The 23,621-nt window shown below is 38.8% G+C and overlaps 2 protein-coding genes and 1 long non-coding RNA gene across 4 annotated transcripts in view; 1 reads left to right on the top strand and 2 right to left on the bottom strand.

Moving 5' to 3' along the window:
• sb:cb288 overlaps positions 1–17,295 on the bottom strand; it is a 38,358-nt gene extending 21,063 nt beyond the window's left edge. Inside the window, exons 1-5 of one of the 2 annotated variants that reach the window (XM_034170746.1) lie at positions 16,813–17,271; positions 16,393–16,447; positions 13,853–13,927; positions 7,269–7,353; positions 6,820–7,067 (exon numbers count right to left, since the gene is read on the bottom strand). In XM_034170746.1, coding sequence (XP_034026637.1) covers positions 7,019–7,067; positions 7,269–7,353; positions 13,853–13,927; positions 16,393–16,447 — 264 coding nt within the window. In that variant the 5' untranslated portion in view covers positions 16,813–17,271 and the 3' untranslated portion in view covers positions 6,820–7,018. Of the gene's footprint in view, positions 1–6,819; positions 7,068–7,268; positions 7,354–13,852; positions 13,928–16,392; positions 16,448–16,812 lie in introns of those variants that run through there. The other variant, XM_034170745.1, reaches the window with a different exon arrangement.
• On the top strand, positions 974–22,743 carry LOC117510856. Its single transcript, XR_004560828.1, has 3 exons — positions 974–987; positions 17,645–17,650; positions 22,524–22,743. It is a non-coding gene; the product is annotated as an uncharacterized LOC117510856 (long non-coding RNA).
• ykt6 (YKT6 v-SNARE homolog (S. cerevisiae)) overlaps positions 22,703–23,621 on the bottom strand; it is a 36,437-nt gene continuing 35,518 nt past the window's right edge. Inside the window, exon 10 of the mRNA XM_034170744.1 lies at positions 22,703–23,605. Within this exon, the coding sequence (XP_034026635.1) occupies positions 23,570–23,605 (36 nt within the window). The 3' untranslated portion in view covers positions 22,703–23,569. The remainder of the gene's footprint in view (positions 23,606–23,621) is intronic.

The raw sequence follows: 23,621 nt of genomic DNA on the forward strand, positions 1-23,621 counted from the left end.
ACTAGTAATGACTTCATGACTTTCTTTGCTAATAAAAATTTTAACTATTAGAGAAAAAATTACTCATAACCATCCCAAAGACATATCGTTATCTTTGGCTGCTTTCAGTGATGCCGGTATTTGGTTAGACTCTTTCTCTCCGATTGTTCTGAGTTATTTTCATTAGTTACTTCCTCCAAACCATCAACATGTCTATTAGACCCCATTCCTACCAAGCTGCTCAAGGAAGCCCTACCATTAATTAATGCTTCAATCTTAAATATGATCAATCTATCTTTATTAGTTGGCTATGTACCACAGGCTTTTAAGGTGGCAGTAATTAAACCATTACTTAAAAAACCATCACTTGACCCAGCTATCTTAGCTAATAATAGGCCAATCTCCAACTTTCCTTTTCTCTCAAAAATTCTTGAAAGGGTAGTTGTAAAACAGCTAACTGATCATCTGCAGAGGAATGGTCTATTTGAAGAGTTTCAGTCAGGGTTTAGAATTCATCATAGTACAGAAACAGCATTAGTGAAGGTTACAAATTATCTTATGGCCTCGGACAGTGGACTCATCTCTGTGCTTGTTCTGTTAGACCTCAGTGCTGCTTTTGATACTGTTGACCATAAAATTTTATTACAGAGATTAGAGCATGCCATAGGTATTAAAGGCATTGCGCTGCGGTGGTTTGAATCATATTTACCTAATAGATTACAATTTGTTCATGTAAATGGGGAATCTTCTTCACAGACTAAGGTTAATTATGGCGTTCCACAAGGTTCTGTGCTAGGACCAATTTTATTCACTTTATACATGCTTCCCTTAGGCAGTATTATTAGACAGCATTGCTTAAATTTTCATTGTTACGCAGATGATACCCAGCTTTATCTATCCATGAAGCCAGAGGACACACACCAGGTAGCTAAACTGCAGGATTGTCTTACAGACATAAAGACATGGATGACCTCTAATGTCCTACTTTTAAACTCAGCTAAAACTGAAGTTATTGTACTTGGCCCCACAAATCTTAGAAACATGGTGTCTAACCAGATCCTTACTCTGGATGGCATTACCCTGACCTCTAGTAATACTGTGAGAAATCTTGGAGTCATTTTTGATCAGGATATGTCATTCAATGCGCATATTAAACAAATATGTAGGACTTTTTTGCATTTGCGCAATATCTCTAAAATTAGAAAGGTCTTGTCTCAGAGTGATGCTGAAAAACTAATTCATGCATTTATTTCCTCTAGGCTGGACTATTGTAATTCATTATTATCAGGTTGTCCTAAAAGTTCCCTGAAAAGCCTTCAGTTAATTCAAAATGCTGCAGCTAGAGTACTGACAGGGACTAGGAGAGCATATCTCACCCATATTGGTCTCTCTTCATTGGCTTCCTGTTAATTCTAGAATAGAATTTAAAATTCTTCTTCTTACTTATAAGGTTTTGAATAATCAGGTCCCATCTTATCTTAGGGACCTCATAGTACCATATCACCCCAATAGAGCGCTTCGCTCTCAGACTGCAGGCTTACTTGTAGTTCCTAGGGTTTGTAAGAGTAGAATGGGAGGCAGAGCCTTCAGCTTTCAGGCTCCTCTCCTCTGGAACCAGCTCCCAATTCAGATCAGGGAGACAGACACCCTCTCTACTTTTAAGATTAGGCTTAAAACTTTCCTTTTTGCTAAAGCTTATAGTTAGGGCTGGATCAGGTGACCCTGAACCATCCCTTAGTTATGCTGCTATAGACTTAGACTGCTGGGGGGTTACCATGATGCACTGAGTGTTTCTTTCTCTTTTTGCTCTGTATGCACCACTCTGCATTTAATCATTAGTGATTGATCTCTGCTCCCCTCCACAGCATGTCTTTTTCCTGGTTCTCTCCCTCAGCCCCAACCAGTCCCAGCAGAGGACTGCCCCTCCCTGAGCCTGGTTCTGCTGGAGGTTTCTTCCTGTTAAAAGGGAGTTTTTCCTTCCCACTGTCGCCAAGTGCTTGCTCACGGGGTCGTTTTGACCGTTGGGGTTTTTCCGTAATTATTGTATGGCTTTGCCTTACAATATAAAGCACCTTGGGGCTACTGTTTGTTGTGATTTGGCGCTATATAAATAAAATTGATTTGATCCTCTAAACATGGTAAGTGGAGTTGATTCCAAAAAGCTCTATTCTGGTCTCATCTGACCACATGACCTTCTCCCATGCCTCCTCTGGATCACCCAGATGGTCACTGGTGAACTTCAAACAGGCCTGGACATGTACTGGCTTGAGCAGGGCGACCTTGCTCCCCTGCAGGATTTTAAACCATGACAGCATCATGTGTTACTAATGTAATCTTTGTGACTGTGGCCCCAGCTCTGTTCAGGTCATTGACCAGGTCCTCCTGTGTAGTTCTGAGCTTTCTCAGAATCATCCTTACCCCACAAAGTGAGAGCTTGCATGGAATCCCAGACCGAGGGAGATTGACAGTCATCTTGTGTTTCTTCCACTTTCTAATAAATAATCATAACAGTTGTCTTCTACCAAGCTGCTTGCCTGTTGTCCATCCCAGCCTTGTGCAGGTCTAGTTTTGTCCCTGGTGTCCTTAGACAGCTCTTTGGTCTTGGCTATGGTGGACAGGTTGGAGTGTGATTGATTGTGTGAACAGGTGTCTTTTATACAGGTAACAAGTTCAAACAGGTGCAATTAATACAGGTGAAGAGTGCAGAATAAGAGGGCTTCTTAAAGAAAAATTAACAGGTCTGTGAGAGCCAGAATTCTTGCTGGTTGGTAGGGGATCAAGTACTTATTTGTAGCAGTAACATACAAATAAATTATAAAAAAAAAAATCATACATTGTGATTTCCAGATTATTTTTTTAGATTATGTCTCTCACAGTGGACATGTACCTAAGATGAAAATTTCAGACCCCTCCATGATTTCTAAGTGGGAGAACTTGCAAAACCGCAGGGTGTTCAAATACTTATTTTCCTCACTGTATATATATATATAAACTAAAAATATGGTTTAACACATTTAAACCAGTTTGTTTAGAGAGGATTAACATAAGCTTGGTACGTAGGATTTAGTACCATCTAGTGGTGAAGTTGCAAATTTTCACAAATGAGGTACGAATTGCAAAGTCCTTATGCAGTTTTCTTGGTTAAATTTGGAAGTTGTTGAACCAGTTTGAGCATCGATTTTATTCCACTAAATGACGGAAGCAGCCTGTGAGCGGTTGCCAGCAGCCGCCATCTTGCTTAGCGTTATTACGCGTCGTCAGGCTTTAGATTAAACAGAAATAGATTTGCTGACTCAAACTTGGGTTAAAGTGATGTGAAAATGCTGTTTTGTACAGCGTTCAGGTGCTGCGACAAGCTGACAAAGAATTGCCAGCTGGTTAAATAAAGGTTAAACAAATTAAAAAATAATAAATTGTGGAGTGACCTTTCATAAGTGTGTATTATATGTAATATTAATTATGTGGGAGAAATGAATAAATTGCTGAATAAAAATCTGTATTCTGTAAAGTAGTGACTTCAGTTTTACTGCCTGAATGCTTTGTCGTGAGAAATATCTCACCATTCGTTTAATTCAATTAGAAGTCTTACTTTCATAAATCTCAGTTTATCCCTTTTTAATTAGCCTCAGGGGTTTTCTTTTAATCACATCAGATTTTCTATCCTGAGATATTCTGTTAGAGCAAATTCATAGACTAGAAATGTTTTCTCTCAATTTGGTGGGTCACATGACATTCACTTTGACATTGTATATTCTATGAATATAAGAATATACACAAATTAGATTAATTTCTCTATGATATATAACATATTCCAGTGAAGTGGTTTCAGATTTCTTTCAACTTGGTACAGAAATTATTGAATATTCTTACTTTCACCCTGGCTGGTGTGGCTGTTTCAATTTATTTACATTATTTGAATTTTTTGCGGAGAAGCGCTCCATAAAAGCAGGACAGCAGGTGGGTTAAGCGCAGTCTTTAATAATATCTTTAATATGATGCAAGTGTGAGAAGCCCTTACTTTCACCCCTGATTATTTCCCATCTTTTACTTCATAATGAAATAAATTAAGGATCAGAGTAGTATCTCATGTCATGACAGAGTGCTTGACAAACTGATGGTATTTTGTATCTGGACTGGATCGGTATGTACAACATTTACAGCATGTAACATTCACGACAACGACAAAAAAAAAATCAATTGTAAATTATTACATTCACAATACAGTCCATACTATATGCCAGGATTCTCAGCAGGATTTTTTCTCAGCGTAATGGGATGGAAAAATCACCTTTAGTTTGTGGACTGCTTGGGCATCGATCCCGCTGAAGCTTTTGCTTTAAGGGCTTATAAAGGGCCTTCTTTGGTGTTTTTTTTTTTTTTTTTTTAACTTTAAAATGTAATCAGAAATTCAACTTGTTAAAAAAAAAAACAACAAAGCTTTGGCCCACGTTGTTGCATTAAATAAGTTAAATTTAACGTCATTAAACTCAAAGTGAATAAAACATTTAATTTCTTCACTCACATTGGTCATGTCAAGCACCATGTTTGTTTTTTTGTGAACAAGCCAGAAAATGCTACCTCCTGATTGACCAGGAAGTGCCCGGCCTTTATAAAAGGCATCACAATTAACTAAGTTTTAGAAAATTGGGCCAAATTCATGAGGAGAACAAGGTGTTTATGTATTTTTAATAATATTTGGCAAATTACCATGAATTTTATTTCTAAAACCAATTATGGGATCACGTACAAACACAACAAGCTCATATGGCCTATTGCTATATGACCATTTTACATATTTGAATTTAAATATACAGAAATTGACAAATCTTATGATGTAAGCGGACAATGAACTTCCCCTCTCTAAAGCCTAGTCTACACTAGCAAACATTTGTTTGCAAACACTACCAAGCTCGAGCAAACTTTTCATGGCAAACACCACCAAACTTCATGTTTGGTGGTGGACGTATTGCCAAACACCACCAAACTAGTTTGCAAAAGTTTGGACATGTTCATTCTTGAAAACATGTTTGGTGAAGTTTGCCAACAAACAGCCAATCAGAAAAGAGCTGGTGATCATGTGAATTACTAGTTGGACAAAATGGCAGCCTCCAAGAAGGAAAGAGTGTGGGGATTTGAAGAGTTACAAAATTTAATTGAGGAATATGAGAAACATCCATGCTTATACAACACTATAATCAAGTGTGTTTTGCTTTTGTATCAGTGGCTCCACCTTCTGAAGGAGTTCCCCGAAAGCTGCCTCATCTATCCTCAGAAAGTTCTTATAACTTGGTTTGTCTGAGGACTGTATTTCTTTAAGAAGGCAACTGTAGGCCCCATACTTGTGTCTTTTCTTAATCCAGGATCTGCACCACAAGCGAGGCTTCTGTTGTTTTTGGCGGCGGCGGCGACGTTCCACAGCCGTTACACATATTACTGGTGCAGACGCCCTGATGACTTCTCTCTTGAATTTTGCCATTGTTTCTGATCATTTTTAGAGGGAAAGTACAAAACACTGGAAAACATTACCAAACATTTGTTTGGTAATGTTTGGTACTGTTTCATAGTATGGACGCCCAAGCCAAACATAAGCAAACGCGGTGTTTGATAATGTTTGCAAACAAAAGTTTGGTCAAGTTTGCCAGTGTAGACTAGGCATAACAGACCAGCAGCCACCACAAGAGCTCACAGCCGTCTGACTACTGCAAAACACGCAACAGGTAAGTACTAAAATGTATGATTTTGAGTTTGAAGTTTTATTCATTATGCCAGCAAAAAAAGTTAGCAAAGCTAAATTTAGCAGAAGATAAGTGGTCCGCTGATGGTTTTCATAATTAGCTGAAAAGCTTGTCCGCTAACAAAAAAGTTAGCTTTGCTAATTAGCGGTTAGCAGATTTGCGGAACTGTGTCCACCACTGACTGTAGGGCTATGAAAGGCTCATTCTTTACTTATGAAAAGACTTATTCGCTTTTGCAAACAATTATACACGAATGAAGATTTGGCTAGGCATGCTGTATTATATTTCTGCTAATAAACATATCTAAATACACACTGTAGCTTTAAAAATAGACTGGTGCATGAACTACTCTCTATGGAGTAGTTCATGTACATGGAGGGGGGGGTGATATCTAGTGGTTAAGTGTTGGGCTTGAGACCAGAGGATCCTCGGATCAAATCCTGGCCTGACCGGAAAATCACTAAGGGCCCTTGGGCAAGGTCCTTAATCCCCTAGCTGCTCCCGGTGAGTACCTTGTATGGTAGCACCCTCGCATCGGGGTGAATGTGAGGCATTATTGTGAAGTGCTTTGAATGTCTGATGCAGATGGAAAAGCGCTATATAAATGCAGTCCATTTACAGGATTGAGCATTTTGGCAGCAGTGTAGAGTAAGAAGCCTGACTTGGTGCAACAGGCACTGTGTTTACAGAACAAAAATGTCTCAGTCAGCAGAGGCAGAACATGCACTTCTGCATTATGCACAGAACACAATCTCAGCACTTCTGCATTCACACATCCAAAAAAAAACTCTCCTGGAAATGTTTTTGCAACATGTGTGCATTAACCCAGAACTACACTACACTTCCTCAGTAAATTAATAATTATATTAACAAAAAAGGGAAGAAGTAAAAAAAAAAAAATGGAATTAAGCAGCCCCAAAGACCACAAGGTGCTCATGCTTTTGTACATGTAAAGTGTGCAGAGTAACACTGTCTCTCAGTCCACATGATGGAAGTCCCTCTCCAAAGAATGTGAAATCAAAAACAGTCCCTTCTCAGCTCTTTGGTGATTCCTGAGAGGGGAGCGAGGCACCAGGAGGACACTTGACCCTTGATGGTCCTTTCAGGTCAGCCACAGACTTGATTTGACCGCTCAAGGCCACACTGGCCTAAAAGGTGAAGGGGTTCCCTCTGCTGTGAACTCAGGATAGTCTCCAGTGGAATACTGTCAATCTGGTGCCATTTTCTGATGAGGAGCAAAGTGCTTTCTTTCAGATTTTTAGGTCCAAGGCAAAAGGAGATAGTTTCCATCCAAAGAACAGTTGTCACAAAGGAATCCTCTGCTGCACTCGTACTTTCACTTTCCTTTTCTTTCTAAGTGGGTGAAACAAATGAGCCAGCTGTAACTGGATTATAACTATTTAAATTATTGAAGAAAAACTGAGGCGACTGGTGTTTGTGTGATGAGCTCAGATACAAAGTTCACACACGTGACAGGTGAACAAACAGTCAGCAAGATAACAGTCAATGGAGTCAAAGCACAAAACAAATCAAGTTCAGACACGTTATTTTTACCGTTTTGGCGGTGACGCCATGCACTTCCAAAGGACGCCGTACAGAGCCAGTAAACAAACAATGAAAACTGCAGCTGCAATTCCACCTACAAACACAAAGAGACAAATAATGCACCTTCTTGAAATCAAATTCAAAAGTCATAACAACGACAAGGGCCAACATCTGCAGTGTGGTCAGAGCCTCTGCATGTTTTTACTTTGCAAGCAGTTTTTTTTTTTTTCCTGAAATTTTACATCCTGTCAGCTCCAACCAGTTTTTCTGGTCTAGTTATTTCATGACAGCACATGTCTACGTGTCCTCCTCTGTTAACCATCACTGCAATGTGGAACATGTGAAACAAATATGTAAAAAAAAAAAAAAAATCAAATTTTCATCATGCTTTATTGGGAAGTTTATACATTGCATGTCTAACATATTATGTGTGAGAAAATGGGGGGGGGGGGGCAAGATGAAGGAAAAAGGCACAGAAGTGGATAATTTATATATACAGTTCGACTGAAAAGTTCCGCCTCCTATACAATATTTGAATTGAATTTATTAGGCACCAATGCTTCCAAAAAAACAAAAACAAAAAACAACCCCACTCATTTACAGACCACAAAATCAATAGAAAAAAAAAAACAAAACACAAAAACAAAAGGTACAGGAAAGAAAGAACAAGAAAATTCAATTCAATTTTATTTATATAGCGCCAAATCACAACAAACAGTTGCCCCAAGGCACTTTATATTGTAAGGCAAGGCCATACAATAAATACGTAAAAACCCCAAAGGTCAAAACGACCCCCTGTGAGCAAGCACTTGGCGACAGTGGGAAGGAAAAACTCCCTTTTAACAGGAAGAAGCCTCCAGCAGAACCAGGCTCAGGGAGGGGCAGTCTTCTGCTGGGACTGGTTGGGGCTGAGGGAGAGAACCAGGAAAAAGACATGCTGTGGAGGGGAGCAGAGATCAATCACTAATGATTAAATGCAGAGTGGTGCATACAGAGCAAAAAGAGAAAGAAACACTCAGTGCATTATGGGAACCCCCCAGCAGTCTAAGTCTATAGCAGCATAACTAAGGGATGGTTCAGGGTCACCTGATCCAGCCCTAACTATAAGCTTTAGCAAAAAGGAAAGTTTTAAGCCTAATCTTAAAAGTAGAGAGGGTGTCTGTCTCCCTGATCCGAATTAGGAGCTGGTTCCAGAGGAGAGGAGCCTGAAAGCTGAAGGCTCTGCCTCCCATTCTACTCTTACAAACCCTAGGAACTACAAGTAAGCCTGCAGTCTGAGAGCGAAGCGCTCTATTGGGGTGATATGGTACTATGAGGTCCCTAAGATAAGATGGGACCTGATTATTCAAAACCTTATAAGTAAGAAGAATTTTAAATTCTATTCTAGAATTAACAGGAAGCCAATAAAGCGAGGCCAATATGGGTGAGATATGCTCTCTCCTTCTTAGCTTAGCTTAGCAATGCCTACACCCACTCATACAGTCAAATCAACCCAAGCTAAGTGCCAGTTCATACACGATCATTTCCAACAAAGTCTGACCAGTAGTAGCTCAAAACTACAGCTGAGGGAACTGAGTATTTCAAAACCGCTCCTATTTCGTTCTAGCTACCCCGGTACATATTCAATAGTAAAAATTCAAATGAAGCAAATTCATCATACAACACAATTCAACGTTTTCCATCAGATACATATCTGGCGAACACCATGTCTTTGTATAAATATTTAAACTGGTTGATATTTTCTCAGGTAGCTTATTCCATTTTTTTGGGCCACAAATAGAAACACAGAAGCATTTCCTGGTCGTCCTAGCACCAGCAATTTTAAAATGATACAAACCCCTTAAATTATATATTCCTTCTCTTTGCATAAAATATTCTTGAATTCTAAATGGTACTTGCTTATTTTTCACTTTATTCATCAATTGAACAGGCTTAAACGAAGTCATGTCACAGAGTTTTAAAATCTTTGATTTGATAAACAATGGATTGGTATGATCCCAATAGCCTGCATTATGACTTATTCTTAATGCTCTTTTTTGAAGGATGAATAATGGTTGCACTGTAGTTTTATAGTTTATTGCCCCATACTTCAGCACAGTAAGTCAAATAAGGTGCAATCAATGTGCAATACAGAGTATGTAGTGATTTACCATCAAGAATATGCTTTGCCCTAATTAATATTGCAGTACTTTTTGATACTTTCTTTTGAATATGTTGAATGAGCTTTCCAGTTGATTCTATCGTCGATGATCACACCTAACAACTTGTTCTCTTTGACACATACTATAATTTACCCCCTGTATGTTTAACTGTATTTGTTCATCTTTTTTATGGTTTCCAAATAACATTATTTTAGTTTTAGACCAATTTAATGACAATTTGTTCATATCGAGCCATCTCTTCAACTTTATCATTTCAGATCCCAAATCAACTAATAATTGTTGCAAAATATCTCCTGAACAAAATAAGTTTGTGTCATCTGCAAAAAGAACTGCTTTAAACACCTCCAAGACTTACAATATAAATAATTTTGGTGCCAACACAGAACCCTGAGGAACCCCACAAACGATGTCCAGATACGAAGAACAGCAGTCCCCAAGTTTAACAAACTGTTTCCGGTTTTGTAAATAGCTTTTAATCCAATTCAAATTCACTCCTCTGCTCCCATAAAGCTCCATCTTTTGAAATAATATGTTGTGATTGATTGTGTCAAAAGCCTTTTTTAAGTCAACAAATAATCCTAGCACTATTTTCCTTTGGTCCACATGTTTATTAATCTTTCTATTGCATCGAACAAAGCCAGTGCTGTGGACCTTTTTGCTCTAAATCCATATTGACTATCATTAAGCAAGTTGTGTCGTTCAATAAATTTATCCAATCTGTTATTGTAACGTTTTTCCAATATCTTTGAAAATTGTGACAATAAAGACACAGGCTATAGTTAGTAAAAAGATGTCTGTCACCAGATTTGAATAAAGGTATCACTTTTGCTACTTTCATACCATTTGGGACAATTCCAGTTTGAAATGATTTATTAAATATATATGTTAATGGTTTAGCAATTTCTGTAATTATGTGCTTTACTAAGGACATATGTACATCATTATGATCAGTTGATGTTTTGCTTTGTGGAATTTTAGCTGCCAAATCTGGCCCAACCTTAGCAAAAAAAATTATTGAAACTGTTCACAACTTGGTTCATGTTATATTCATCCTTGTTGTTATAAGTAAAGTATTTTGGGTAGTTCTTTGCCTTTGGTTTATTTGCTATAATGCTATTCAGTATTTTCCATGTTTCCTTTGTTATTTTTATTATTTTTAGGGCAGTAACAGCTTCTTCAGCTTGCAGTCGTTTACGATATTGTATTTTCTCGTCACATTTCTTATTTAATTTTAGCTCAATTACTATGAAAATTGGTAGGTGGTCACTAATATCATTGATCAATAATCCACTTGATGTCTTGGTATCAATATCATTAGTAAATATATTATCAATGAGTGTAACTGACTGAGAAGTTAATCTTGAAGGCCTAGTAATTTTTGGATACAAATTTAAGCTGTACATGCATGAAATCCTATGTCACTTCATGTTGATATGGTTTTAAGAGATCAATATTTATATCACCACAGACAAATACACACTTATTACCCAACTGTGAAAAATGCTTCTCTATCCAATTTTGAACTTCTTCAATTTTAGAGCCTGGAGCTCTATATATGCAGCTAACAATTATATTTTTACCTTTTCCATACCTATTTCAATTGTAATACATTCCAAAAAAGTATCCATGGCCATTGTCATTTGATCTTTAATGTTGTATATAAGCCTTTTGTCAACATACAAAGCCACTCCACCTCCTCTTTTATTTCTATTCCGATGACTGAATTTGTTAACCCTCCAATTCATAGTTTATATCAACTTCTGCAAGCCAAGTTTCCGTTATAGTAATTTTACTGAAAGTTTGGCCAAATTGTTTTAAATAATCTTTTATACTCCCAAAAGTCTTGTCCAAACTCCTACTGTTAAAGTGAATTATTGAGAAATTCCCCTCATTTGTAATACAGTTGTTGTATTGTTCTTCCGTATAATACTGACAATTACTATTTATAAAAGAATAAAAATGGTTGTCCGGGTAATCCTATATTCCAGGTCTAGTATATGATACTCTGTGTACTGAAAAGGCTGTAATTCCTGCGCAGAAGTAAATTCAAAAGAATCAGCTGTCATCATGAAATGAAAAAAAAAAAAATAAAAATAGCGTAAAATTCACAAACCACAATACGATTCACATAAGTCTCACTACATGATGTAAACCCATACGTGCTATGGAAATAATTTTCCCAATTTGATTATACCCATGCTCCTTTGACACACAAACATAACCATTACTAAGCCAATGAACAAACACCCATCACTTAAACCTTTCCAAGTCCGAGAGTTCTCTTACCACTATAACTTTAGCTTCTTCTGGTGATCCATTTAACTTATTTCAAATTACATATCTACTTAAACTTTGAATGTTCTCCACCAGGCAGTGTCATTACTTTTTCACGTAGTCACCTTCTCTTTCTAAACACTGGACAAGTCTATACAGTAGTGGTCAGAATAATAGTAGTGCTATGTGACTTAAAAGATTAATCCAGGTTTTGAGTATATTTCTTATTATTACATGGGAAACAAGGTACCAGTAGATTCTCACAAATCCAACAAGACCAAGCATTCATGATATGCACACTCTTAAGGCTATGAAATTGGGCTATTAGTAAAAAAAAAGTACAAAAGGGGGTGTTCACAATAATAGCATCTGCTGTTGACGCTACAAACTCAAAACTGTTATGTTCAAACTGCTTTTTTAGCAATCCTGTGAATCACTAAACTAGTATTTAGTTGTATAACCACAGTTTTTCATGATTTCTTCACATCTGCGAGGCATTAATTTTGTTGGTCTGAAACCAAGATTGTGCTCGTTTACTAGTGTGCTTGGGGTCATCATCTTGTTGAAACACCCATTTCAAGGGCACGGCCTCTTCAAGTATTTTGACATATCCAAACTGATCCATGATACCTGGTATGCGATATATAGGCCCAACACCATAGTAGGAGAAACATGCCCATATCATGATGCTTGCACCACCATGCTTCACTGTCTTTACTGTGAACTGTGGCTTGAATTCAGAGTTTGGGAGTCGTCTCACAAACTGTCTGCGGCCCTTGGACCCAAAAAGAACAATTTTTCTCTCATCGGTCCACAAAATATTCCTCCATTTCTCTTTAGGCCAGTTGATGTGTTCTTTGGCAAATTGTAACCTCTTCTGCACGTCTTTTATTTAACAGAGGGACTTTGCAGGAGATTCTTGCAAATAAATTAGCTTCACACAGGCGTCTTCTAACTGTCACAGCACTTACAGGTAACTCCAGACTGTCTTTGGTCATCCTGGAGCTGATCAATGGGTGAGCCTTTGCCATTCTGGTTATTCTTCTATCCATTTTGATGGTTGTTTTCCGTTTTCTTCCACGCGTCTCTGATTTTTTTGTCCATTTTAAAGCATTGGAGATCACTGTAGATAAACTACCTATAATTTTTTGCACCTGCATATACGTTTTCCCCTCTCCAATCAACTTTTTAATCAAACTACGCTGTTCTTCTGAACAATGTCTTGAACGTCCCATTTTCCCCAGGCTTTCAAAGAGAAAAGTATGTTCAACAGGTGCTGGCTTCATCCTTAAATAGGGGACACCTGATTCACACCTGTTTGTTCCACAAAATTGACGAACTCACTGACTGAATGCCACACTATTATTATTATGAACACCCCCTTTTCTACTTTTTTTACTAATAGCCCAATTTCATAGCCTTAAGAGTGTGTATATCATGAATGCTTGGTCTTGTTGGATTTGTGAGAATCTACTGAATCTACTGGTACCTTGTTTCCCATGTAACAATAAGAAATATACTCAAAACCTGGATTAAACTTTTTAGTCACATAGCACTACTATTATTCTGAACACTACTGTATATCCCACTGGTGACGAAATCAGGTGTCTTCTCCCTGCACCAGCATCATCAGTGCAGTGGTGTCCTTTGGACCTGTGTGTGGATGAGCATGATCACGCTAAAGAACGGCATCTTTTCCACAACAAACCTACTTCAAGCATGTGCACAACTGATTTTCCTCAATCGTGCATTAACGAGGCTTAACATATCAGGCTACCAACAGCTGCTAAAAGAGCTAACACCATAAACATACCATGTTAAATAAGAGGAGTTTCGTTCAGTGCAAATATTGTCATTAGGATGTTTCACCACACAAGCTGTATTGTTCTAAGTATTTGTAATAAAATACTTCAAATGACAGAGTCCTCCACAACAGCAGATGCTGTGGTGTGGTGCTTCTGCATGCTGATTAAATTATAAATATTCTAAAAAACATATCCAGGCACAGAGGTGACTAGCGTTTGCGTAAAAATCAGCTCAGTAATTTTTCAGTTTTGCATCAGATGTACGTGGTGACAGAAGAGGGCGTTTCCACAGTTGCCAACACGTTATCCCACCATTGTGACTTTCTGAATCATACATAAACACAATGCTCACCAGGAATTATTCCACTGCTCCTAGTTAAAGACTCCTCTCCAGAAGAAGGATGAGTGATGGCAGTAGCAACTGATCCTTCATGGGGAGACAAGAAAAACAAAGCTCCGGTATTAAACACATTTTGCTGTATGGCCACATTATTTTCTGTGTGTTCAGGTAAATACATAAACACAGAGGCCAAGTTAACTGTCAGAGCAGCACCGTGACCAGAATTTGGTTAAAAATAACTTCACTTGTGCACTTACACTCCGCGATAGGGTGAGAAGCTTGAACATCAGGGAGGGACTCAGAGTAGAGCTGCTGCTTCTTTGCATTGAAAGGATCCAGTTAAAGCAGTTCGAGCATCTAATGAGGATGCCCCCAGTCGTCTTCTGGGCACGTCCACCTGGGCAGAAGCCCCAGAACACACTGGAGAGACTTTATCTCCCACTTGGCTTGGAAGTGCCTCGAGATCCCCCAGGAAGTTGGAGGACTTGGCCAAGGACAAGGAAGTGGTTGAGCGGCTTAGTCTATTGCTACCCTGACCCAGATAAGTGGTAGAAAATGAATGAATGAGCTAGAAGCTCAGCATATTGAATTTGTTCATCCATCCATCCATTTTCTGAACCATTTTATTCCAGTGACAGGTCATGGGTGGCTGTAACCTATCCAAGCAGTCATTGGACAAGAGGCAAGGAACACTGTGGACAGGCCACCAGTAATAGACTGGTGGCCTGTCCACAGTGTTCCTTGCCAGTCTATTGCAGGGCCGACACATAGACAGACAAACACATTCACACCTACGGCCAAATTAGAGTCACCAATGCACCTAGTTTGCATGTGTTTGGAAGTGGGAGCACCTAGAGGGACCCCATGCAAACATGGGGGGGGGGGGGGGGGTGTTATGCCAACTCCACACAGAAAAGACAAAAGTCAGAAGCAAACCTGGGACCTTCTCGCTGTGAGGCAACAGTGTTAATCATTAAAGGTGCACTTACACGAGCATGCCTTTGCCTCACGACATATCACAACCTGTGTTGTGCTGGAGAGTAAACTCATCTTTAACGGGTGCAGACAGGACGCCAGAGGGCACCAGTGCGTGCTATTGCGCACACAGAATTTTGGCAGGGTGGTTTATTCCCCCAACCCCCATGAAATTTGTTAATTTCCTTTACTGCATGGTTAATTTTTAAGCATTGCTTTTGCATTTTGTACATTTAATAGTTTAATGTACATATGCTCAACTGCATCAGCATTTATTTGATATTACTCATTATCACTTTACCGGGGCATTGCTAGGCCGGTATCGTAGATTTACGTCAACGCTATCTGGCTATACCCGCCCGCTGTGCGTAAACAAATAACGTCATAGCGCGCAGCCCAAGAACTGTCCGCAGAGGGGGGGGGGGGGAGAACTGTCTGCAGAGGAAAAGATGAAAAGGTGAGAAGTGTGTTTTGGTCCTAATATGGATATGCCGGATAATTTTCTCATGGATAGTACGACGATGAACAGCAGCTAAAGCAGCCAGCTTGATGAGGACGCACTGCCAAATTTGGAGAGCAGCGCGCGCGCCATCCGACACGACAGAAGTTAAGTGAGCCAACTTTTTATGTACGTGTTACATGTTGTGTATCTCAGTAAAAAGTGATGATAATGCAAATAACATGCTGTTGTCGTGCGGTATGCATTTTCTGAGTCCCTCCGTTCACGCCCAGTTGCCCAAAATGACATATTCGCCCGAGTTAGAGGGCGAATATCTGTCATTTTGGGCGACTGGGCGTGAACGGGGGGACTCACAAAATGCATACCGCCCTCCAAAAGCATGTTAATGTATTATTACTTGCAACAAGTATACAAAAATCTCTTTAATAGTAGACATTTTAGTATTCTAAAAGTATCCAAATCAAGCATATCACAAATTAAATCAAAGAGATTTTTGCATAGACCCCTGTGGACAGCCGGGCATTTACTGTGCACGCATCCCAGTGAAAACAAATCACTGAGAACAAATCGCACTCTTTGCAGTCACGTTGCTAACCGGATGTGCCGTAGCTCCGCGCCCATCTATACTTGATTTGGATGCTTTAAGAATACTGAAATGTCTACTGTTCCATTGCTTAATCAAATGATGTGATGTATTCCAAATATTTTCTGAACATATTTTCTAAGTGGGGTGAGGGTGCTGAGTACCCATATTCAAACCTAGGGGGAGGGAGGGGGGCTGCTCCCCTTACTCTCTCCACTGCTGCCGCCTGTGGTGGAACATTGCTAAATGGAATTTAACATTAGATGATTCCAGTGTAGTTTTATCTTTGCCTTATTCTTAGTAAAGACTTTTATGTGATTCTGAATAAAAAGATGCATGATTTAAAAATCACTGGATTTATTGGAGCCCCTAGTTTGCAGAGGTGAGACGAAGTCACCAGCAAGTCACAAGTCTCAAGTCATAATGACCACCAACTGGTGCAAGCTGACTTGAGACTTGCCGATTCACGACTTGACAGTGACTTCGTCCCACCTCTGCTACTTTGTGATCAATCTTATCCCAACATTTACTCACCATTCCTGAGTTGAACAACGTGGAAAATCTGCGGTGTGAGTTCCTGTTCAGCCATCTGCAAACACAAATCACATTCACGCTGGAACACCGCACTTCGCCTTTGTACAAGCGGAGGGGAAAAAATAAAATCAAGCAGGGGAACAGAGAGGAAAATAAAGAGGTGCAGAGGTGAAAACTGCTGGGGGGGGGGGGAATCAGAGCAGCAGCAAAGAAAGAAGCCAAAACATTCATGTCGACACACACACACGGTGCATAATAAAATATGCAAGCAAATGAGGAAAACCAGGGCAAGAGTCAATTCTTACGTTTTTGAAAAAAAAAAGTTCCATGCAGCTTTTAAAATCGCCGCAAAGCATAACTCCGTCAGTCGGAAACGTTAAAAAGCAAACTTTTTTTGTGCCCGCTGCTGAATCTTCTTACCTGTGACTTGTTTCCATCCTTCGCTACAGTCTGTTTTTCAGTCTGTCTGCGGCGCTCCTTTCACACTTGTCGTGCTGCGTTCACGTGCAGCTCCGGGGCTCCAAATTTCAACAACCAAAACACAGTTGGGCGATTCTATGGTAACGGAATTACAATCGGAGCACATTTTTAATGGGGAGCTAAAATATGGCCAGATTTTCCCGTCGTCGTAATTCCGTTACCATAGAATCACAACCACCAGCACCATGTGGGCGGTGCAGCTTTTAGGAACCCATGTTTAACTTATTCAAATAAATGCACTGACAGGGTTTTCTATATATTATCAATATTGGTGTTCAATATACATTATCAAATCTTAATGTCTTCACTTTGATGTACTCTCTGTGATCATGTCTTTGATGCTGTTCTCTATTTTTCATATATACATATATGCATGTGTGAGAGTTCATGTTATTCCTTTAAATACTTATTGTCAAAGCAATCACTGTTCAAGTGATCATTAAAACTGTCAAACGATAAAGTGAGCAGATGCTCTTTGGCTTAGTCAGTGTGCAGACTGTTTTTCTAGGGTCATGTTTTTGCTAAGCGCAGATGTGCACCTTTAACAGTTCAGCCTTGAGGAAAGAGCACTGTAACCGGAACACCGGTTCAGGGCTGGACATTATTATGGGAAGCTTAGGAGACTGAGGGCTCAAAGTCATAATAGTTTTCATATCAGTGTGAGACCACACTTTGTGTCTTTCCATTGTTTTGTGATATTGTCACTCCTACATGCTGTATGTAACTATATTCAATAAAAAGGAGAAGCAAATGGGCAGGGCCTTCAGAGCAGACGACAGTTCTTGCTGAAGGAGCTCCTCGTTTGTCCTCTCCTGATCAGGAAAAGAAATTCAGTGTCTCTTGCGTGATCATTTTCTGTGTGTGTGTGTAAACTGGGTGGTTCTTTGCAGGTCCAACTATGAATGACTCTGACAACCAACTTTTTATACAGAATTTATGCAGTGTTGTGTGACTATTTTAGGCGTAGTTGCTCCCCATGTGACCCTGAATTGTAGTAAGCGGTTGAAGATGACAGTGTGTCCCGTCAGCTTCTCCCTTTTTTCGGAGTCGCCACAGCAGATCCAAGATGGATCTGCCTGTTGATTTGGCACAAGTTTTACACCAGATGCTCCTCTTGAGGCAACTCCTGAATAAAAAAAAATGTGACCACTTTTCACCTTTGACTCTACAAAATTAACGATTGTATTTAATGTTTTACTTGCAATTTTATTTTTTGATTGTAAGCAACTGTCAGTTCTTTTTTAAATGTCATTTTTGTTTTGTAATTTAAAGTTAAATTGGTAATTTCATAATTTGTATATTTAAATAAGTAGGAGGAGAAAGAAAACACCCAAATCTTGTGTTTGAGTCTGTGTAGAGGTGACTGGACAATGTTTGTGTTGATCCAGGTCAGGTCTGTTGCAGACATCACTCTGTTTACTGCAGAACCGCCTTGGGTCCTGGCTGGCCGACAACTGGTCCATCCACACCTCTGATGACCCAGTGAAAGACCTGGGAATCAGGTTTTCATTTCTACCAACTACATCAACAGGCAATTTCAATGAACTCCTCACCTCTGCTCTAGTGGTGTTAATCACTAAAATCACCTGGTGGAAGCAGTGGTTGGAATGAAAACATGCAGTCCTCAGTCCTTTCTGGTAGCAGATTGAAGCCACTCTTCTGCATCCTTTCAGGGAGCTGGTGGCACTAGCACCTTGAACAGATGTGCTGGGGAGGAGTGAGAGACATGCCGTGGGCCCTTCTGGAAATAAGCTGATGATAAAGTGCTTTCTCTGGCTACCCACCCACATTAAATAATGAACCTCCTCTTCTTCACCAAATTTAAAGTGCATCCATAAAGTATTAACAGCACTTCACTTTTTCCACATTTTGTTGTTACAGGCAGCCTTATTCCAAAATGGATGAAATTAATTTTTCTTTCAAAATTCTACACACAATACCCCTAATGCATGGGTTAAAGCAATAAATTTTCATCTGACTGAAATTTTTTCCTGGCAAAAATCAATTCCAGCAATTCCCTAAAATGTGACGTAGTGGGGGCACACAGTTTTTTCCTCAATAAATACAATAAACACATTATACAGCATACAAATCAATTCTAAATAGCCTCTAAGGAGAGACAAAGCATAAAAAGAATGCAAAACCTGAACATAAAGGTACATAAAAGGGTGGTGGGGGTGGGGTGTAGTCTTGATTCTGGGGGGTCTGGGGGTGCCCCCCCAGAACATTTTTTTAAAGACCAAGTCAAATTTTGTGTGTTCTGGTGAATTTTAATGGGTATGAAGCCCTCTGAATCAAATAAAACTCACTTCAATCTGTGAAGTAAAAACACAGTATTGATTATGGGGGGTCTGGGGGATCTCCCCCAGAACATTTTTTTAAAGACCAAGTCAAATTTTGTATATTCTGGTGAATTTTAAAGGGTATGAAGCCCTCTGAAACAAAGAAAACTCACTTCAAACTGTTAAGTAAAAACACAGTATTGATTATGGGGGTCTGGGGGTTCTCCCCCACAATTTTTTAAAAAGAGCAAGTTAAATTTTGTATATTCTGGTGAATTTTAATGGGTATGAAGCCCTCTGAAACAAAGAAAACTCACTTCAAACTGTTAAGTAAAAACACAGTATTGATTATGGGGGTCTGGGGGTTCTCCCCCACAATTTTTAAAAAAGAGCAAGTTAAATTTTGTATATTCTGGTGAATTTTAATGGGTATGAAGCCCTCTGAAACAAAGAAAACTCACTTCAAATTTAAGTAAAAAGACAGTATTGATTATGGGGGGTCTGGGGGATCTCCCCCAGAATTTTTTTTTAAAAAAGCAAGTCAAATTTTGTATATTCTGGTGAATTTTAATAGGTATGAAGCCCTCTGAAACAAAGAACACTCACTTCAAACTGTTAAGTAAAAACACAGTATTGATTATGGGGGTCTGGGGGTTCTCCCACAGAATTTTTTTAAAAAAGCAAGTCAAATTTTGTATATTCTGGTGAATTTTAATGGGTATGAAGCCCTCTGAAACAAAGAAAACTCACTTCAAACTATGGGGGTCTGGGGGATCTCCCACAGAATTTTTTTAAAAGAGCAAGTCAAATTTTGTATATTCTGGTTAATTTTAATGGGTATGAAGCCCTCTGAAACAAAGAAAAGTCACTTCAAACTATGGGGGTCTGGGGGATCTCCCACAGAATTTTTTTAAAAGAGCAAGTCAAATTTTGTATATTCTGGTTAATTTTAATGGGTATGAAGCCCACTGAAACAAAGAAAAGTCACTTCAATCTGTGAAGTAAAAACACAGTATTGATTATGGGGGGTCTGGGGGATCTCCCCCAGAATTTTTTTTTTAAAAAAGCAAGTCAAATTTTGTATATTCTGGTGAATTTTAATAGGTATGAAGCCCTCTGAAACAAAGAACACTCACTTCAAACTATGGGGGTCTGGGGGATCTCCCACAGAATTTTTTTAAAAGAGCAAGTCCAATTTTGTATATTCTGGTGAATTTTAATGGGTATGAAGCCCTCTGAAACAAAGAAAACTCACTTCAAACTGTCAAGTAAAAATTCTTTGTCTTCTGTAGTATTTTGATCTGTTCTAATCCAGTGAATGCACCAAATGGGTGCTGTATCGCTGTACAGTCAATAAAATACAAAATTAGGGCCTAAATTGATTTCTTAGTTGTTTTTAATAAAGTGGAGTGTTGCGAGTACAATTTTGAGGGAAAAAATTAATTTACTCCATTTTGGAATAAGGCTGTAACATAAAATGTGGAAAAAGTGAAGTTCTGAATACTTTCCAGATACACTGTATGGAGATCAATGGAGGAATGTGAACCAAAATCAAAGTTTTTCAGGGTTTCTTATTTAGTTGTAATTTGGGACTGAATCCAGCAACCTTTCAGTTTATACCCCTCTTGGTTCTGAATCTCCTCGTACAATTTTAATATTTCCTACACAACACCTGAAAGCAGCATCTTATCAGCTGATCAGGCAGAAATGAAGACGTAAACAGCTGGCGGTTCTTGGATTTCCTGCACTCCTTTAAAGCCTCATCACAAAAAGTTCTCCTGTATGAACAAGTGAGTGGGGGGAAAAAAAAAAACAAAAACATCACACGAAAAACCAACTATTTGTTTATCTAAGTAAGATTACACGTTCTGTAAGCACTTTCAACAAATTAATGTGTCAAAATCAAAATGTTAATATAGACAGAAAACAACTGTTAATCATCTTAAGTTCGCAGGCCACATCTGGATGAAAACCTGCGCGTGCATGCACACACAGTCAGTAAAATCTGACCTGAAGTTAGATAGTGCGATATCACATCATTGACAAATCCAGCACATCGATGAGAAACTCCAGCACAAGCTTCACACGAGAATGGTATATATAAACAATTTACTGTGCTGTATGAGTAATATTTCCATTTATCCCAGCACCTTAGAGACAAATACGAACACTCTCCAGAGGTTTTGCACAGAAGTGTACACTGTAAAAGCAGTAAGATTAACTTGACACACTGGCACTCAAATACCAACTGTTTGCAGATGCATCAGCAAACAAAAACACAACCAAAGGCATGTCTTCATCTGAGATCACTGAGTAGTTTTAGTCCACGCACCAAGCAGGTTTTCAATCCCAGGCAACTAAAGAGTCCTTACAATTCTGACTCCACCTGCCATATCCTGTTGATGTATGACAGCCTTCAAAGAGTGCCAGCTATAGTCAGGTAAGGGCCAATTGAAGACCACACAAGGTCAAAAATACGTATATATATATATATTTTGGAAAAATATACATTTTTTTAAATAATTCATAATTGTAAGGATTTTGAAAAGGTTCAGTTTGTACCATCTATGACTGAAAGCGATGGAATAAAAACAACAAAAAAAGATGACAAACATCAATTTAATTTGCACAATGGGCAAAAATTTAAGTTGCTCCAAATGTGGTAAAAATGATGCAAACAGGATTTTAAAAAGGATAGTTTGTGCCTAGGTATCACATTTCATGATAATACATCACAGAACCTAATGGACGCCATCCATGTGCAGTCCTTACTTTGGAGACCAAACATTCAAAACAGTTAAAGCTAGTCCTTAAAAAAAAAAAAAAAAAAAAAAAAAAAAAAATCATCTTAGCTCAACATCATTTGAATCACCTTTTAACCAAAATTGGAGCAACTACAATTTTTGACCCCTGTACAAATTTGATATCTGCCTGTTTCCATTTTTTTTTTGCTGTTTTAAAGTTTCAGTTCTAGTCAGTTCAAACTAATGTTTTTGGAATCCTTGTGATCAAACAGTGTGGCATACTAATCAACTGAGACATTTTTATTTTTTTATTTATTTTTACCCCTGTATAATCCTTCACTGAGTTGTACCTGGCTATAACAGGCACATAGGACTCAAAACTGCAGTCATGTTTGTGTCATCATATTACACAGAGACTGGATTGTATATTGTTCAATCACCAAAGGTGGAACTGGACTATTCCTACCCATTTGGCGTTTGATCCAAAGCAAAAGTGGCTGATGATAAGGGAATGTAAGATATGGTGTGCTTTTAACTACAAAATGTCTCTTCTGAAACATTAACTATTTTGTAGAAAAAGCAGCAAATAGAAAGTATGAAGTCAGAGAGTGCAACTGCAGCTTAGGCTGAAGTGTTGTTTAGATTCATCCCAGTCCCAGTGAATGCTGGGAAAATGTCAGTGGTCCAAGAGTTGGATGGCAAAGGTCCATGTTAACCAAATGTAAAAACTTGCACAAGTGTAACGTGTGCTTTTGCCACCAGTAGAATAAACATGTAATGCGTCGACAGATAAAACATTACAGCTTTTTTTTTTTTTAAATAACCAGTTTTTGAATTCTGTATTAATTACATTTTTTTTATAAGGCTGCATCCAAGCTCACGCTTCTCATCATCTTTAAGATGCATCAAAACTTTACATGACTTAAAGTGGGAATGTTTAAGGTTTCATGAAACACTACAAAGCACACATTTAATCTTACACTACTAAAGCAAAAAAGCTTCCCCCCCAAAAAAGCTTTGCTTAAAAAACAAACATACATCTGACATATTCAAGCAGCCACTGTTTGGTTCATATTAGTTTTTAAAGATTAACCTCAAAAACCATCTAGTGCAGTCACACAGTCCCAATAAGACTTGCTAAACAGGGCCACCTAGTGGGCAGAGCAAGCTTCACGTGTTAAGAATTTTAAAAGGTTTATGTAAATGAAGCCGTGACATTTTAGTTCAGACAGGACAGACTGTTAGTGTTGTCTTCCAGCAAAAGCACAAAACCGCTTCTCATCCAAATGTCTATTAACTGATTCAAACTGAAAAACAACTGGTCTGAAGACATTCCACCAACACATCACCAGAACACACGACACCACTTTGTCCTTAGCTGGTGCTGAAATGCCACACAGACGTTTACTCTTTGAAAGGTTAAAATGATTCAAGTGTTACTTTTCCCCTTAATCTCATCACTCCTTCAGCTCCCATCAGTCCGAATCCAGGCCACATTCACACTGGCCACCATCTGCCACCTGTTCCAGATTTCACTGGGACACCCCAAACTGGATGAGACGGCGTAATTCTGCACTTCGTGTGGCAAGCTGGTGCATGATGGGAGTTGTAGGAAGAGCAGAAAGGCAGAGAAAGAGAAAGAGCCACGTCCATGTGGACAAAGCAGTGACATCACATGATCTCACAGCAGGAGTTCTGTTTCCGTGCCTGCAGAGTTGCACAA

Source organism: Thalassophryne amazonica, chromosome 5 (genome assembly GCF_902500255.1).
Source record: "Thalassophryne amazonica chromosome 5, fThaAma1.1, whole genome shotgun sequence".
Taxonomy (NCBI): Eukaryota; Metazoa; Chordata; class Actinopteri; order Batrachoidiformes; family Batrachoididae; genus Thalassophryne; species Thalassophryne amazonica.